We start from the raw sequence: 16,350 nt of genomic DNA, 5'->3' as shown, positions 1-16,350 counted from the left end.
TGATAGATTTGAAGTGTTTCTAAACCCCAAAACAAAAATGTAATATATTACATCTTAGCCGTCTTGGTAATGCCTGCATTCGTTTTCTTTTTTTCACCTGGTAATCCTACAAATAAGTTCCTATCCCTTTGTGGCTACACTTATTTCTCCTCTGTAACTATGCTCTGTACTCATGCTTTACATGCAGACTGGACTTCAGACAATTCTGCCTTTGTTCATCTTCATAACATGGCAGTTGATGAGATTTGCAGTTTTTTTTTTAAAAGGCAACCGTATTTTTGCTGTCATTTCAGCTTCCAAGAAGTGATGGGGACACCACATTTCTGGCAAGATCAACATGTATTTTATGTACTTGCAGGATAATATTCTTAGCCTGAAAAAATGGAAACTAATGCAGCCATCACATCTAAGGATTAGTAAGCTGCAATATATAACATTTTTGTTTTTGGATTTAGACACACTTTAATGAGTCATGTATGTAAAAAATCTAGGGTAAGAATTCTTACCTGGGACGCACTGGGTCATCACTGTGAAACTAATCCAGCTTCCCACCTAAAAAGTACATGATTCAAATAGTGTTACAGTAAATAATATATATGTATATATGGCAATTCTTTATAAATATCTAGGCAAATAGATATGTGCACAAAATGTATCACAACCCAGCCTTACACCACTCTAGCCAGGTCAGTAGTTCTTGTCACTGACAGTTCAATGCCGCTATTTTTTAATGCAGAGCTGCCAAAACAAGATTGATGATTCATTGTAGCAAGCATACAGTGCAAGCAGTCAGTTTAGTCTTAGGTCCAGTGATCAGGATGTTTAGTGCTAAAGTAAGGTTTTAGAAATAAATTCTTAGTGATGGGTTTTAAGCATGGGGGGGGATAAATGTTATCATGGGTTAGGTTAAAGTAGGGTATCCACGAATATATTTGCTTTGTTCAATCTGCGGGCTGAACAAACAAAATACAGGGTGGGCCACGGAAAAGTAGCCCGCCTACAATATCGATGCCTCGCTCTTTGGAGGAGGCCGTAGCCCCTTGCTCTCTGTCTGGCGACGTGGTGTCGCCACGTGTGCAGTGTTCCGGCTTTATTTTGCCTTCCTATGAAGTCATTCTGTGCACATCTCGTCAGATAGATGGTGTTCTCCCTGGAACAGCAAATAGTGATTAAGGAATCGCAAGAGAGCTGTAGATGGCGCTGAAGTGCAATGTTAGTCTCTATGCTTAAGTATACTTATCTATGATATACAGTATACAGGAAGTTCTGTATGCTGTATAATGCTGTATTCTCTTGTAATGTTCTGCTAAGCAAGTAAAACTTAATGTGACATTAAAGTCAAAACATTTCCACCCCCCCCCCAACGCCCCAATGGGGGACCCAATGCTGGTGTATGCATTTGCCTTAAATGATGCCTCTTGATCCGCTCATCTTCTTCTTTCCTGTAGTTTTCATCAGTCCCTCCAACACTGTTATCGGTCTCTGATCCAGCGCTGACTGCTGTGTCTTCCTGTCCCACGGAGTCTGTGTGGGTGCATGCTGCTGGGCTACCTGCATTGACTTACCTTGTGTCTCTCCTCTTCTCCCAGCCGAAGATCTGAACTGCACCTATGCCCGACCCATGATCCTTCACGGCCGCCAGAGAATCTTCAGATCTTCGGACGGGAGCGAGCGGCGGAGACACAGGTAAGTTTAAACCCTGTTGAATAGTTGTTTTTTTTCAATGTTTTTGCATATATCCACTGCTTGCTAGTAGTAGATATATGCAAAAAACTTTGAGGGTTTAATAACCCTTTAATTCAGCATCAAGATCACAGTGCTTTATCTAAACACATAACCAACACGCAGCACCATACAGATCTCTGTCAGCACTTTAGAAACTCCGGGTACCACAGTGCTTTACAGAATCCCCGTGGGCCGATCAGGTATGGCATATGCATACTCACATTGGACCAAACTAGACCAATGTAAATATGCATAATAATTTATACCTGAATCCAGCTAAATTTTAAGGTTTTAAAGCGACACAAAACCCTCAGCTTTTTTCTCCTTATCTACATAGTGAACATTCTCCAAAGCTTCATTTATTTATGTTTTAAAATAAAGTCTTACTTTTTCAATCCATTTAGAAAGTCTGCTGTGCTCGCTCCCGTTGCTCTTCTCTCCACTCACACTTCCTGGCACTTAGTAAGAGCAGTCAACTCCCATGAGCATCTCTCACTGCACACAGCTGCCTCCACCCCTCTCCTCACTCTACACAGTGTGACAGTTTCACTGCTAGTAATCTATTCTGCAATGCTCTGAATCAAAACTACGGACAACAAATCTACAACAAACAATCACATTTACAACAATCTACACAGAAAAACAACTTTATTTTAAATGTAGGAGCCGTATCCTGTGTGAGTGTGTGACCAGATTCCGCATGTAAGTGGAGACTCAGAGGAAAGTAAGAGGCTGGTGACAGCTCCCATGCTGAATCTCCTCTCCTCCCCGCACACTCCCTCCTTGGTGAGCCAGGAGGAGAGAAATCAAAGATCATATATTAGTGTGGGAGAGCTGAAGAAATCCCAGCTCCTTGCAGAGTCTAGAGGGGAGGAGTTGTGGGCGGAGACTGAGAAGACACACCCTCAGCATGTCATAGTCCTGTGGCTACTTTTCAGCTCCCATAGGGACCATGAAGAAGAAGAAACGTAGCCACCCTCTGGCAGGAAGATGTGGCTGGAGAAAAATAAAACAGATTTTGGAGCATTTAGGAATCAACAATGACAAAAAAAGTTATTTTTTATTTATATAATAGAATTAATTTTTATTATTTAATTTCTGAGTTTAGTGTCGCTTGTTAGTCAAATGTTAGGGGCAACTATAGTCTTAGAGACACTTTACAACAAAGTAGCAGTTAGGTGAGCTGCACGCTGCATGCTTGTTCAATATTGTGAGAACTGTGCATTAAAAAAAATACCAGTGCCAAGAACTAAAGTACTGACTTTGGAATGCCCCTTAAATGATTAAAGCAGATATACAGTCTTAAAGTAAACTTAAAGGAGAAGTGTTTTTCCCCATAGTTCTCCTAAGGGTAACGGGAGGACATATACTAGCGTCCTCCCGTCACCCAAAGCTCAGTATACCCCCGAGCTACAGCTCGCGGTATACTGAGACCGCCGCAGCCGGGACGGATCCCGACATTACTGTCGAGATCCACCCAGCTGCGTGATTGACAGCTGGCCCTGCCTATCTAGAGGCAGAGCCAGCTGTACCCATCCCCTCCCCGTACGTTCCACCAGTCAGCGCTGGAGGATCGGAGTGGGGACGGGGGAATCCCTGCAGGGAGCCGTGACTGACTGTCACGGCTCTCTGTAGGGACATGATCGAGAAGTGAGCAAGCGACAGTATGTGTTCGCTCACTTCCCGATCTATAGAGCCGACCTGTGACAGTTTAAAAAAATCACTTACCTCATAGTTCTCCTTTAAAGCAGACTGATAGGTGGACTCAAAACATAACCAAAATACAATTTTCTGAAGTAAAGTTTACAGTATGAAGATAACTATAAAAAACAAATTAGATGCCCAGCACTTCTTGGCAAAAGCAGCCTGTGCAGCTTACTGCCTTCCAAATGCATCTTGGGAGATTGATATCATCGAACAAATCTGTCCATCCTTCCTCCTTAGCTTCACAGCTAGCCAGCTTTTATTTAAAAAAAAGTATTTTTCTCTGATATTTGCACTACTAAAATACATGCATAATCCTGCAGAAAGGTGTTAGAATGTTGTCAGTAATAATGAGTAAAACAGCAGAAAATGATTTTTATCAGGCAACATGAAAGAACCTTTTTATTAAGAAACTGAGAAATGACTACTGTGTGTAGGATATTAAACTGAGATACCAGAAGAAGTAACTGTGCAGTTGTTGCACAGACATGTCATTATAACACATTCAAGAAACCTGCTTTAATCAAAACTACTACCAACATTCTCCTGTTAGGGCCCATTCACACCACATCCAGATCATCTCCAGACCAGACCAAATTGTTTCTGGACCCAAAATGCATCCTAATGTATCCCTATGCTATTTCTGGCCTCTGTTCACACCAGCGCAGTCTGTTCCAGACCAGACCAGAAAAATACTTTTTGTGTTATTTTGTCTGGTCTCTAATGCACTGGAATGCATAGAAATGCATCAAAAGTGCATACAAACGCACTGGAATGCCCTGCAATGCACCTGTAAGCCCATTTTAAGCTGCTAAAATAAAAACTCTCCTATTGGAGTGCGAGTGACTTTATACATACACTTAAAATCGCTGTAAAAGCGCAACAAAACGCAATGCACTTCGTTCCAGATCTGGTCCGGAAAATGGCCTGCCATTAATGCATGCTTTTAGTGGTGCAAACCTTAGAGAAAAGTGGATAGTAGGAAGCCAGGGGATGCAAATTCTTATGGACCATTACATCCTATGAAGCAAAAAAAACGGGCTAGATAATTTAGGGGCTTGAAGCCTGATTTCATCACTCCCCCAAAAAGCATCTGGAAGGCAGCAAGCTGCTTAGGCTTTGTTATGAATACAATTCTTTCTATAGTTATCTCATCAATTCAGGATTTTTCTGTACACAGAGCCGGAGGGCAGCAGGGAGTAGAGGGGCAGCAGGGGTGTGGAATTCCTATCTCCCGACGCCCGGACAAGCAGGGCTAAATGTAGAGCGGGGAAGCCACCGCTCGTTCTGTACAAGTGATAAAAAAGTTTAAAAGAAAAAAAGTAAAAGAATTAAAACCATCCCAGCCGCTCTGCCATCTGGAGGTAAATTTGGCAGGGAGGGGGGCACATTAAGGAACCTGGCCTTGAGGCAGCAGAGGAAGTAAATCTGGCCCTGTCTGTACAATCAAATTTTCATAGATAGTTTACACTATGAACTTTATATCGAAATCTAAGCAATGGGATCAGATCATTCTACAATATCCTTTACTGAAATGACTCACGTCTTAACATAATAGCATTTTATGGATTTCTTATAAAGAGCTGCAGGGACTCACCTCATAGGTGTAGTTGGGACATGACACAAAGAAAAATAACCATGTGAATGGATTTCGTGTTGGGAAGGGATACTTTCGTGATTTTGAACCTTAAAGGTGAGTAAAGAAGCAAACTGATATAAAGCAGTAATTGACAGACAACCTCATAAAAAGATGTTATTCCAATATATGGTTTCATTATTTAGAAGATGAGTATGATATTTTACCACTCCCAAAAGACAAGCCCCATACAACCTTTTCCTCTACCAGGACTACTGTGCTGTGAGCATTACAGAGCTATGTGAAAGAGAACATGGCCCCAGGCCCTTTAATATAGGTTTAGCATAGAGGACTGGATGAAGCATGAAGTAATTACATGCTTGTTCAGTCTGGTCAAACACATAGAGGCTCATTTATAACCCAGTCACACAGCATATACAGTAGCTCGCAGAGCATTGCTGCCACTAAATGAAACCAATGGGCTTGGGAATTTCCTATGCTCCTTGGCTCTATCGAGTGACAGTAATGTGCTGCGAACATGTTATATATTAGCTCAATAGGGTTCCCCAAAATTCTTAATCTGTAATACTGCATGAAATTCACTAAGCTGCAGCAAAACATAATTTTTGGTATTTTTACACTTTTAAAGGTAAGTTTCCTTAAAATTACAGGGAAATCATCTATTTATTTGTGACCCCTTGCAACAGTCCATCGCCTCCAGACCCCGACTACAGTGAGGTCTACATCCTAATGCAGCATAAATTACTTGGCAGACTGGAGTCTGGTCAGCAAATCATAGCTTCCCATAAAGAACCACTGTATTTTATAGGCACACTGCAATACTAAATTTCAACAACTGGTTGCAATAAAAATAAAATATGTAAACTCAGATCTCTATCCAGAAACAAAACACGTTAAGCTGTAGGACAGGATTCCCACCTTATTACTTCATGGAGGCATCCCAAAAAGCCAGAGATTTTCAGTTTTCCCATAAATCCCCTTTAAAACATCGACATAAGAGGGCGAAAGATCACGCTAAGCAAGCTTGTTTATTCACTCTGCAGATACCCCTGGAACCAGGCTAATCTTTGCTGAATATTAGTGATCTTCTAGGCAAATCCAAACTGGCCAACCAATTCTTTCTCTGTCATTTCTTGGACAAGGCATATCAGAGATCACTTGGTCATTTGCAAACTTAGGTGACACTAGACAAATAAAACAACAATCATCTTTTGTCTGACTCCTTTGATTTTTTTTTTTTTTATATAACCAGACTAAATGTAAGCAATCTGCTAATGAACCCCATGGCATTTCCCTGATACATCTGGCTTTGCTAGACCACTATGTACAGGTGAAACTCGAATAATTAGAATATCGTGCAAAGTTCATTTATTTCACTAATACAACTTAAAAGGTGAAACTAATATATGAGATAGACTCATTACATGCAAAGCAAGATAATTCAAGCCGTGATTTGTCATAATTGTGATGATTATGGCTTACAGCTCATGAAAACCCCAAGAACACCAAATCCACAACCTCAAAAAAGTAGAATATTTCATGCAATCAATAAAACAAGGATTGTACATAATACAATATCGGACCTCTGAAAAGTACAAGCATGCATATGTACTCAGTACTTGGTTTGGGCCCCTTTTGCAGCACTTACTGCAATTACTTTTGCACGATATTCTAATTATTCGAGTTTCACCTGTACATCCCTTCCAAGTATGTTATGTTCTAAGAGTGTTATGTGCTCATGTGCCATATTTCCAGCCTGCATATGTAAATGTATCTGCTGTAGTAAAAGTCTTAACCATAGTAACTATCCAACATACTTCTCACACAAGAGCAGCTTTTGTCTATAACTAGACAGTATAACAGCCACTGCCAAATTGTGAGATATAGTACTAGCACAACGTTATTGAAAGTTCCCCCTTAAATCTCCATTTTAACAACCATAACGCTGAACAAATTCAGCATGATATGTCCTTTATTTTCAGCTTAAAGTGTATTACACAAGACAAGAAAAAAGGCACCTACCATCTATTCTCAGATTGCTCAGCGCTACATGAATAGAGAAATTACCAGTTTCACACATCTGTAAAGAAGAGAGATCTAATTAACAGTTCAGACAAAGCCCAGTTGATCTCAGAATTTGATAAATTATGCACGTGTGAATAATACAAGTTATAGTATCATGGCAACCCATATCACACCAGTAGAATTGTCTGATGCCAACTTGAGAACTGTGATGTGTGTGATAAAACTCAAGCAGGAGTGCCTTCTGTATGCTTCTGCCATTGAATGATATTTTCAGCACACTGTCACCCAGGCACAACCGCACAGAGAAATAATGGGAAAATGTTCTATGTGATGGCTCTGAATTCCTATTCTATTTTATTTTATTTTATTTGATATCCACATACACTTATAAAAGTCAATACTTGGCCCCACCAGCATTTCATTGAACCATGAGTGGAAATATAGAACTCACAAAAGGTGTAATACACTTATCTGCCTAAAGGATTTGTATAGGCATGCCCCAAATTTACCCCCAAACCTCCCTCTTCCCCTCTAGAAACATTTCTAACATTATATATTTTTTTCTTTTATCCTGTTGCGGGAAACAGTTTCCATTACTTCTTATGACAATATAACCAAACAGGTAAAGATTTTACAGAGACAACTGCTGGAAAAAACAATCAGCAGGGTGCCTTGGGCTATTTCCTATTGATGTAGGCATTCCCCCAGGGCTACATATCCCAAAAACCCTTTTCCTACACACAGTGTGCAGGCAGGCTATTGGAAGTCAAGGCAGAAGCATGGTTTTGCTGAAACGAATCAAGGTATGGATTTGGAGATGGGTGGGGATAGGTGGAGTTTTGTAGTCCAGCAAAGGAGAACTCAGCCAGGGCTAAAGACATTGCTTGGGCTTTCAGTGCAGCAGAGGCAGTGTTGTCAGCCAACAACAGGAAATTAGAAGCTCACTGGATTCCTGACAGAGTCATCAGGTATTTTTCTGTACTTGCAGCATTTTTAAATGAATACAACATGGAGAAAGGCATAAGTACTGCAGAGATATTATGCAAAGTTTTTGTTGTTGTTTTGCCCAGACATACATTTTAAGGGCTTATTCACATTCACATTTTCAAAGGCACCCCAACACACTAGAAATCTATACACTCACTCACTAGACATGTCATAAATAGGTCATGTCCAATTGTGGCTGCATTGTGTTGCAGCCCATTCAAAACAAAGTGACTGCCTTAACCCAGCACACATTAATGTGCAACACAATGCAATGCTAAAGTTTGCATGGAAAACTTCTTGCTGCTCAAACCGTTTTGTAAGTCAACGTCATTATTAATTACATTCCTGTTGCAGCTCCTATAATTTTCAAAATTGCCAAAAAATTTAAATGTTGTTTCCTTGCAACTATGCCAATACAGGACACTGTTTGTGTAGAAAGTCCCATAAATCCTACTTCCTGATCTTTCCAGAAGCAGGCACAGTACCTGCAATGGCAACTTCATTATTGTTGAGAAAATTTAGTCCAAGCAGAAATGTTGGGGGGCAGTATTTCAAATTTCTGGCTAAAACCTATTCAGGGCCAGAGTTTGAGAAAATGTATGGCTGGAGAAGAAGAGGTCTCTGTGCTTTTCCCTCTAAACTGAATAGGACCCTCTTTGCTACGAACACAGCAGCTATGTGTCAGGGTACCATGCACAGGCGTCCTCACACCACATGCAGGTACCCACGCAGGATGACCAAATTAATATGCCCACACAGGATAGGGTTCTATGCACAGTTTATTTGTTAACATCAAACAAAACTACTAACCCCCTCAACCCCCCACAGGTTTAGCAGTGAAGTAACAAGGAGGGTTAACAGGAGGGCAGCACAGTACAGGATTTAGGAAGAATGGTCAGGTACAAGCTAGGTCGTTAACAGGAGGGCAGCACGGTACAGAAACAGGATCCAAGAAGAGTGGTCGGGTAACAAGCCGGGTCGGTGACAGGTCTGCAGCTAGGTAGCTGGGTTCAGGTAGCTGGGTTCAGGTATCAGTCAAGTGCAGGCGACGCAATACTGAGCCAGCTTCCTGACTGCAGGGAGGGCCTAAATACCCTCCCAGGAAGCACCAGGTGATGGGATGATCACTCACAGCTGGGGCACACCCGCAGGTGATTACTGGAGCTGCAGGCTCCTTACAGTCCCTGGCTGCTGGAGACACCCGCAGGCGAGCACAGGAACTGCAGGACCTGGCTCCAGCGCCACCTGGGGGTGCTCTGGATCCTGACACTATGTGACCTTCTATAATTGTAAATTAAAAACTCTTCTATACATTTCAGTACATATTATACTCACCAGAAACATGATCATGGCCAAACTTATCTGTTTTTTTCCATATGCTGTGAAACATGGAACACAAATAAAATTGTAGAATTTCAGATAGAAGATTGTGTTTAAAGAAGTTTATTTGAAATATTGAATTTGCTAATACTTACTTGGTGGAGTATAAAGAGGGTGGTTGATGTAGTAAGCCAGCCATGCTGCAAATCCCCAATAGTAAAAGCAGTTCTGTAAAACAATCTGAATGTTATCATTTAAACTGTTTCCTGTATAAGTCTCCACTGTGTTCATGGCTTGACATAAAATGTAATCATGTTCATGGAGCAGGCAGATCCCAGCTTACGTACACACTATGCAGTCATCATCACATGTAGATATACAATTCATACCCAAGAGACAGAAAACCTGCCTGGTGTGTACGTAGGGTTGGACACTAGTAATGGGCCTTGGCACCCCATATTCTATAGCCCACACTTTGCTGAACCTACTGTAAGACTTGCGTCAGGAGCTGCTATAGGAGAATAAGTGTTTGCTGCATATGTGACAGATTATGAGCAGTGGAGTCCAAGCCATGGAATATCTCGCTGTCAAGTCCTGTACATACTGTCTGGCGGTTTGTCTGTATCTCAGGTATGATTTCTCTATATCTACGTTCAACCCTAAGGACAGCTGGTGGGGGTGGTGTAAGGTGCTGTGATGTAATGGGTACATCTTTACATTATATCTCTAAAAGATGGCTACAGACATTAGACTGCCATTTTTGGGTTGGAGTGGGGAATGTTTGTATGTCTGCAGGCCTTTCCTAAAAGCAGACTCTAGACCACTCCGTTTGCTTCTCCATAAAAACAGACATGCATGTTTGCCCAATACCAATTTAAACGCTTGTGGAAGGATCTTTTATTAGATAGATCTCTTGGTAACCAGATCTTCCATGTACACCCAAGTGACATCTCACGTAATTTTTCAGCCGTTCATAGCCACACACCGCCCAGATCATCGAATTTGTGCAGCGCATGCAGCCAAGTGCTTTCAATTAGCTGCAGCCGCTGACCCCGTACACATCAATGACAGGTTGACAATGTCCGCATCTGTTTGCATGCAATCACTTAAGGGGTGATTTGGCCGGTGTACGGCCATGAACAGCCATGTGAATAAGGCCTTAAACTACAATATAAGTCTAGCCAAAACTGTTTTTCTTCGTTTTGAATAGGGTGAGGAGTGGTTAGAATCCCTGTTAGGTTTTTACTGTTATCTGGGGCTCTGTTAAGCTGCCCATACACCTTACAACCATCGCACGACTTTCGTTGTGCGATGGTTGAAAGGTAATCAAAATTTAGTACAATCTGCCCATCTTGGAAAGGCAGATCGTACTTGCGATCATCGCAAGTCTCCCCCGCTGAGGGGAGAGCTTCCGATGATTGCAGTGCTGAGCGGGCACACCGCCCCGTGCGGCATTTGTCTCCCGAGCACGCCACTAACCCGACGAAAATTGTACGATTTTCGGCAGGTTTTCAAACGTGCTCGGAAGACGAATGTCGTGCGACCGTACAGTAGAAGAGGTCGCACGCTGCCCGTAGAACTGTCGATTATCGTAAGATCGTGGGATTACCCGCAATTATCGTACGATAATCGGCAGGTGTATGGGCACCTTTAGAGAGATTCTCCTTCACTTCCTGTACTGCTGACAACTTTTTACTGGTGAGAGGGGACACCTCTTTTAGCGGAGTTGGGGAAGGCTAAAACTCCAGTCAGATTTTTATCACTTCTATGTCTCTAGTTCTAGCTATCCCTGGATATGAATAATCCCTGTTATATGAATAACAAGAAAACGTAGTTCTTGTTATCCCTGGCAAAATATCTGGATTTGCCACCTAGCTGCACTTCTGCACTTTGCACTGCTTTATAGACCAAAGGATTCAAATTTAGTGGGATGTATATTCAGGATAACATGCATAGGTTTTGCATTGAGCCAAAAAGCATACATTTCCTGATAGGAGCTAGGAAGCAATATTCTGTGAGACATAGTGTATATAAGCTAAATTATAAATTAGAATACCACTATTAATTGCTAAAGCCAGCGTTAAAGGTGTCCCCCTGCCCTCCACTGAGAATGAGATCACCTCGTTTACTGTTTTATGTGAATACAGGCTTGCTGGTATGAGATATCATTAATAAATCCCCCATAGTTCTCACTTTTAGCTGAGCCCAGCTATAGTCTACTTCTGAACTAAGCATTTATCTGATTTAACACAACGGTGTTAGAAATGCCCTTACCTTAACAATGCTCCTCAGAGGCATCGTCCCATGGGAAAAGCGATGAACAAATATTGTTTCAATCAACCTTTTAATATAATGGAACGTATGACAGCAGCATGCCAAGCTACAGAGGAATTAAAAAAGAAGTTTTAGAAGGCTAAAAACCTTGTATAATAAACCATATTGTGGTCATAGAACTTACTGTACTACAGAGTGTGGGCTGGATGTAAAAGCCTTTGCTAACCCGTAGAAGAAAGGCATTCGGAAATAGAACAGAAAATATACAAAAAGTGGGCCTGCGTATTCTGTTAGGAAAACCTAAAACAGAAGAGAAAGAGAATGTAGAAGTAAAAAACAATCTATAGTTTAAAGCCCACTTGAACTTTAAGTTTCTATCAGCTAAATACATTCCAGACAGTGATCAATGTCTTACAGTTAATTTTCTGTCTAAGCGTGAGTGTCATTGGGCTTTGGGCTTGTGGTAATGGCATCATTTTGGCATCAGTTGAAGATGCATCTGAGAACATTCAAAATTCATTGACAGGTGCATTTAACCTGAAGTTGATCTCCTTTTGATATGCATTCGACATGCTTTAAGGGGGTTTTGCACTCCCATTAACTTGTATGGGTATGTAAAACGTGGTTGAAGTGAACTAAATCCCATCAACACATTTCCTAAAGCAGCTATAGCCTGAATGGAAAAGCCTGTCCCTTGCCATCAGCTTCAGAGTGGCACCCTTGGTCTCTGTGAGGAAACAGCTGTCTTTCTGCAGAGGTCTGACACACCCCCTGCTGAGACAGATCAATAGCCCTGCAATCTGCAAAGTTCATGTTCCCTGCTCAGCGACTAATTAAAGACCTCTGTCTCTAACTCAGCAGAGGACATGTCAGAACTCTGCAGAGAGACCAATCCTTCTTTATCCCACAAAGGCAGTCATATTAATTCCCTGTATCAAAACCCTGCTATAATAGTCTCAAGTATTATTATTAGGGATGCACAGAAATTGAATTTTGAGACCGAAAGCGAAAAACAAAAATTTGTCAGGCCGAAACTAAAGCGGACACTTTTTTTCCAACCTTTTTTTAACATTTTTTTATTTATTTTATTTTTTAGTTATTTTTCTTTTTTTTTAAACTTCACTGCTAGGTGCTCTAGGGAAACCCCTGATATTTCATGTTTAACATAGAAAAAGAGATTGAGTACACAGAGTCCTTAATCTCTTTTTCTGCAGCCCCTGTTATGAATAAACAGGAAGCCTCTATACTGAGTGTTCCTGTCCATTCATACATTGTGGATATAGTATGAGTTACTATGTCCACAATCATGAATGAACCGGAAGTGATGTAGATCACTGCCTATTCATTCATAACTGGGACATAGTAAGCACACTAAGTCCAGTTATTTACAAACTCTCAACGATCAGCTGATCGCTGCGAGTTTGTATACCACTCTCCATCCTGAATCAGCTGTCATAGGAGATCAGCACTCTCCTCCACTCACCTCTCTCCATCCTGACACAAGAGGCGGAGGCGGGAGGTGTGGGAGGAGAGCTCTGCCTTCTGTAATGATGACAGCTGTCACTCCCCGCACTGCTCGGCATCCTGACCACTGTCACCGTCCGCTTGGTCTCCTGAAAGCTTGTCTCCTCCATGCTGGGCGCCGGTCACTACACCAGAAGGCACACAGACTGGCACCCAACGGGGAGGAGAGAAGCTAAAGATACACGGAATTTTTGGCCGCATGCTACTTTTGGCATTTTGTCAAAAGTGCCATTTTTGGCCGAAATTTCGGTGCATCCCTAATTATTATTATAAAGGGTTTATATACCACCAACAGTTTTTGCAGCGATTACAATATAGAGGAAGACAGTACAGTTGCAATACATTTCAAGACAAGATGGTTAGGAGGACCCTGCTTACAATCTAGAACATCTTTGGATCTTTGGATTTTGATAGTTGCAAGAAATTCAACCAGCCCTTTAATAAAAAAACTTTATTGTTTTACCATTACAGTCTCAACAGCTTAAAGTGACACTGAACCCAGGAGTTAAATATTAAAAATGCATTCAAGTACCTTAACTATTAACAAAAATATTGCTTATTTGTGTATCACTCAGCTGTAGATCCTCAAATCATCTCTATATTGGTGCTGACAATGTCCTTCCTTCTGGAGGGTGGCTACTTTTGTTCCCCATGGTGCCTGTGTGTGTTGTAAAGTAACCACCGCCCCAAGGTCGCTCCCGTGATGGACTACAATCTCAATACAAATTAGTAAACCAAACATGAGATTGTAGTCCATCACTGGAGCGAGCTTGGAGCGGTGGCTACTTTACAGAACAAATAGGGACCATGGGGAACAAAAGTAGCCACCCTCCAGAAGGAAGGGTTTCACCCTTCCCTACTCTATTGAAAAAAGAGTTTTGCCTTGTACAAAGTGGTGTCCAAAAAAGGAGCAATACTATACAATTTCAAGAGTCCACTGCTGCAACGGGAGTGCGAACAAAATAGGTTTTGCACAGGGGTGTCCCTACACTTTTCGCCGCCTGAGCCTGGAAGGGGGGCAGTGCTGCTGGTGCATGGTCTGGGGGGGTTCCAGGGGGGGAAAGGGGGGGTTACTAGAATGGTGGTGCTAAAGGTGAGCACTGTCGGGAAGCCAGAGCGTCCCAGTTTGCAACCTGTGATGCTCTGTTCAGCGTTCTGTCCAGCTCACTGATGTCACTGGTTGCCAGGAGCTGGGCAGGATGCCAGTCAGAGTGTCCAGCTCAGCTCCTGCCAACCAGTGATGTATTTGAGCTGGGAAGGATGCCGGATAGAGTTTTACAGGTTGCTAGGAGCTCTTACCAACCTGAGACGCTTTGGCCAGACAGGGGGTGGCATGCACACCTACCGCCCCCCACTTGACCCAATGAGATGCCACCTGAGGGAACTGCCTAATTATAGGGAAGGCCCTGGTTTTACCAGCCATTCATTCAATGTTGCATTACTTCACACTCATGGAGATGTGATATGGACTAGATCTTGGTATTTTGGATGTTTAGGATATCATAAGTCTCCTTGGCTCGTGTATATGCTATACACAGGTTTCTTTGTGTCGTTTCTACTACCTAGGATATTTTGGATTGTTTACCCATAATTAGAAACAAGGAATTTGTGCATAATACTTGATCTTTAGCAGATTTGGACATCCTTGGGGTCCATATTTAAAAGATTTATCCTGTTTATGGATAGCCAAGTGTAATGATTGTGTGGTACATACTTTTAAATGTCTTTTAATATGCTGTTTCAGATGTTTAATAATTATATGAAATTTTATATCTAAAATTATGGTTGCATCATTTGTATGGTGGTGGGATCTCCCTTAAAGGGACATGTGGCCATTATTTTAAAATAATATAGGAGACCCACCAATGGGATATATATATCATTAAGATTACTGTGATTGGAAACCTCCTTCCCCGTGTGTATATGTAGAAGGCCCTGGTTTTACCAATTAAAGCACCCCTAAGCTGGAGGCATGCCATAGGAATACCATCCTTGATGAATGGTGTGTTGATATGGCACCCAAAGGGTGAAAGAGGAGACAAGCTTTCTTTTTGTAAGCAGAAAAAATATCTTTAAAGTCCTACAGAGCTCCTGCAACATGACAAGTATCTTGCAGAACCATGTGACACTAGTTATTTTATGACCTAATTTTTGGTTGTGGATCAGACATCATCATTGTTCGGAAAACATTACAGGCATTAATACTTGCATAAACTTTTTTGTGGTTTATGAATACAGCACTATTATCACATGTGAAAATAAAGCTATACTCTTTTAGATTGTACGCTCTCTCGGGCAGGGCCCTCCTTACCATCTTGTCTTGAATTGTATTGTAATGTCTTCCTTATATTGTAAAGCCCTGCGCCAACTGTTGGCGCTATATAAATCCTGTATAATAATAATAATATACTGTAGATATGCCACTTGTCACCTGCAATATCACATAGCATGGCTCAAAAAATCTAATTATTTATCTGTCTTTCTCTCTCTCACTCACTTTCTTGTTTCTCCATGGAGGTAGGATGGTATACAGCATCAGCTGTATCATATAGTGTCTATAGTTCCACATTTTTGCTTCTTTGTTGAATGGTGTTAAGCAAGCATGTCAAACTCAAATGAAGCAGTGGGCCAAAGAAATCTTGAAAGGGCCACATTAAATCTACAGAGGGTTGCACCCACATAACTCCAGAAAAAGATATTCAAACTTTGGTAATTGCCATTATAGTAGTAATTGCTTACAACATTTTATCCCATAAAACATTTCCTGAGGTATTCATCTGCAAAATTATTCAAAGGAATATTCTTTATAGTACCATAGTCCATCCAATCTGTGGGCCCAGATCCCTGAAATATAAGGTAGCTGTTGTGCCAACTGGAAGGTCCTGCAGTATTTCTTCATCTTTCAGTGATCTGCCTTCTGTAACAAGCATATGGGAAGAATTACTTGAAAATAAAGATGTAATAAATCTGTGATTCTCAAACAGCTGCCAATGCAGCAGGCAAGCCTAGCAGAAGTGGAAAAAAACAAATGTATAGAGAAAATGGCAAGTCATTTATAAAGGCGCAGAGCAATCCAGTTTCCCAAATATACCTCACACTGCCATAAAACTGGATAATTAATCTACTACCCTAAGCTTGCTATTAAGGTCATGTATTTATTTAGCCTTAAAGAGCAAGTGTACTTTAAACAAAGT

The 16,350-nt window shown here is 41.4% G+C and overlaps 1 protein-coding gene across 1 annotated transcript in view; it reads right to left on the bottom strand.

Annotated features, from left to right (window-relative positions):
* LOC108789250 (very-long-chain enoyl-CoA reductase-like) overlaps nucleotides 1–16,350 on the bottom strand; it is a 51,429-nt gene that overhangs the window by 6,726 nt on the left and 28,353 nt on the right. The window contains exons 5-12 of the mRNA XM_018559214.1: nucleotides 15,970–16,073; nucleotides 11,817–11,932; nucleotides 11,633–11,738; nucleotides 9,514–9,586; nucleotides 9,374–9,417; nucleotides 7,049–7,106; nucleotides 5,027–5,115; nucleotides 507–552 (exon numbers count right to left, since the gene is read on the bottom strand). Of these exons, the coding sequence (XP_018414716.1) occupies nucleotides 507–552; nucleotides 5,027–5,115; nucleotides 7,049–7,106; nucleotides 9,374–9,417; nucleotides 9,514–9,586; nucleotides 11,633–11,738; nucleotides 11,817–11,932; nucleotides 15,970–16,073 (636 nt within the window). The remainder of the gene's footprint in view (nucleotides 1–506; nucleotides 553–5,026; nucleotides 5,116–7,048; nucleotides 7,107–9,373; nucleotides 9,418–9,513; nucleotides 9,587–11,632; nucleotides 11,739–11,816; nucleotides 11,933–15,969; nucleotides 16,074–16,350) is intronic.

This window comes from Nanorana parkeri, unplaced genomic scaffold (assembly GCF_000935625.1).
Source record: "Nanorana parkeri isolate BGI_ZX_2015 unplaced genomic scaffold, ASM93562v1 scaffold382, whole genome shotgun sequence".
NCBI classification, from domain to species: Eukaryota; Metazoa; Chordata; class Amphibia; order Anura; family Dicroglossidae; genus Nanorana; species Nanorana parkeri.
The sequence above is the reverse complement of the archived record's forward strand: the minus strand, read 5'-3'. Positions and strand labels throughout refer to the sequence as shown.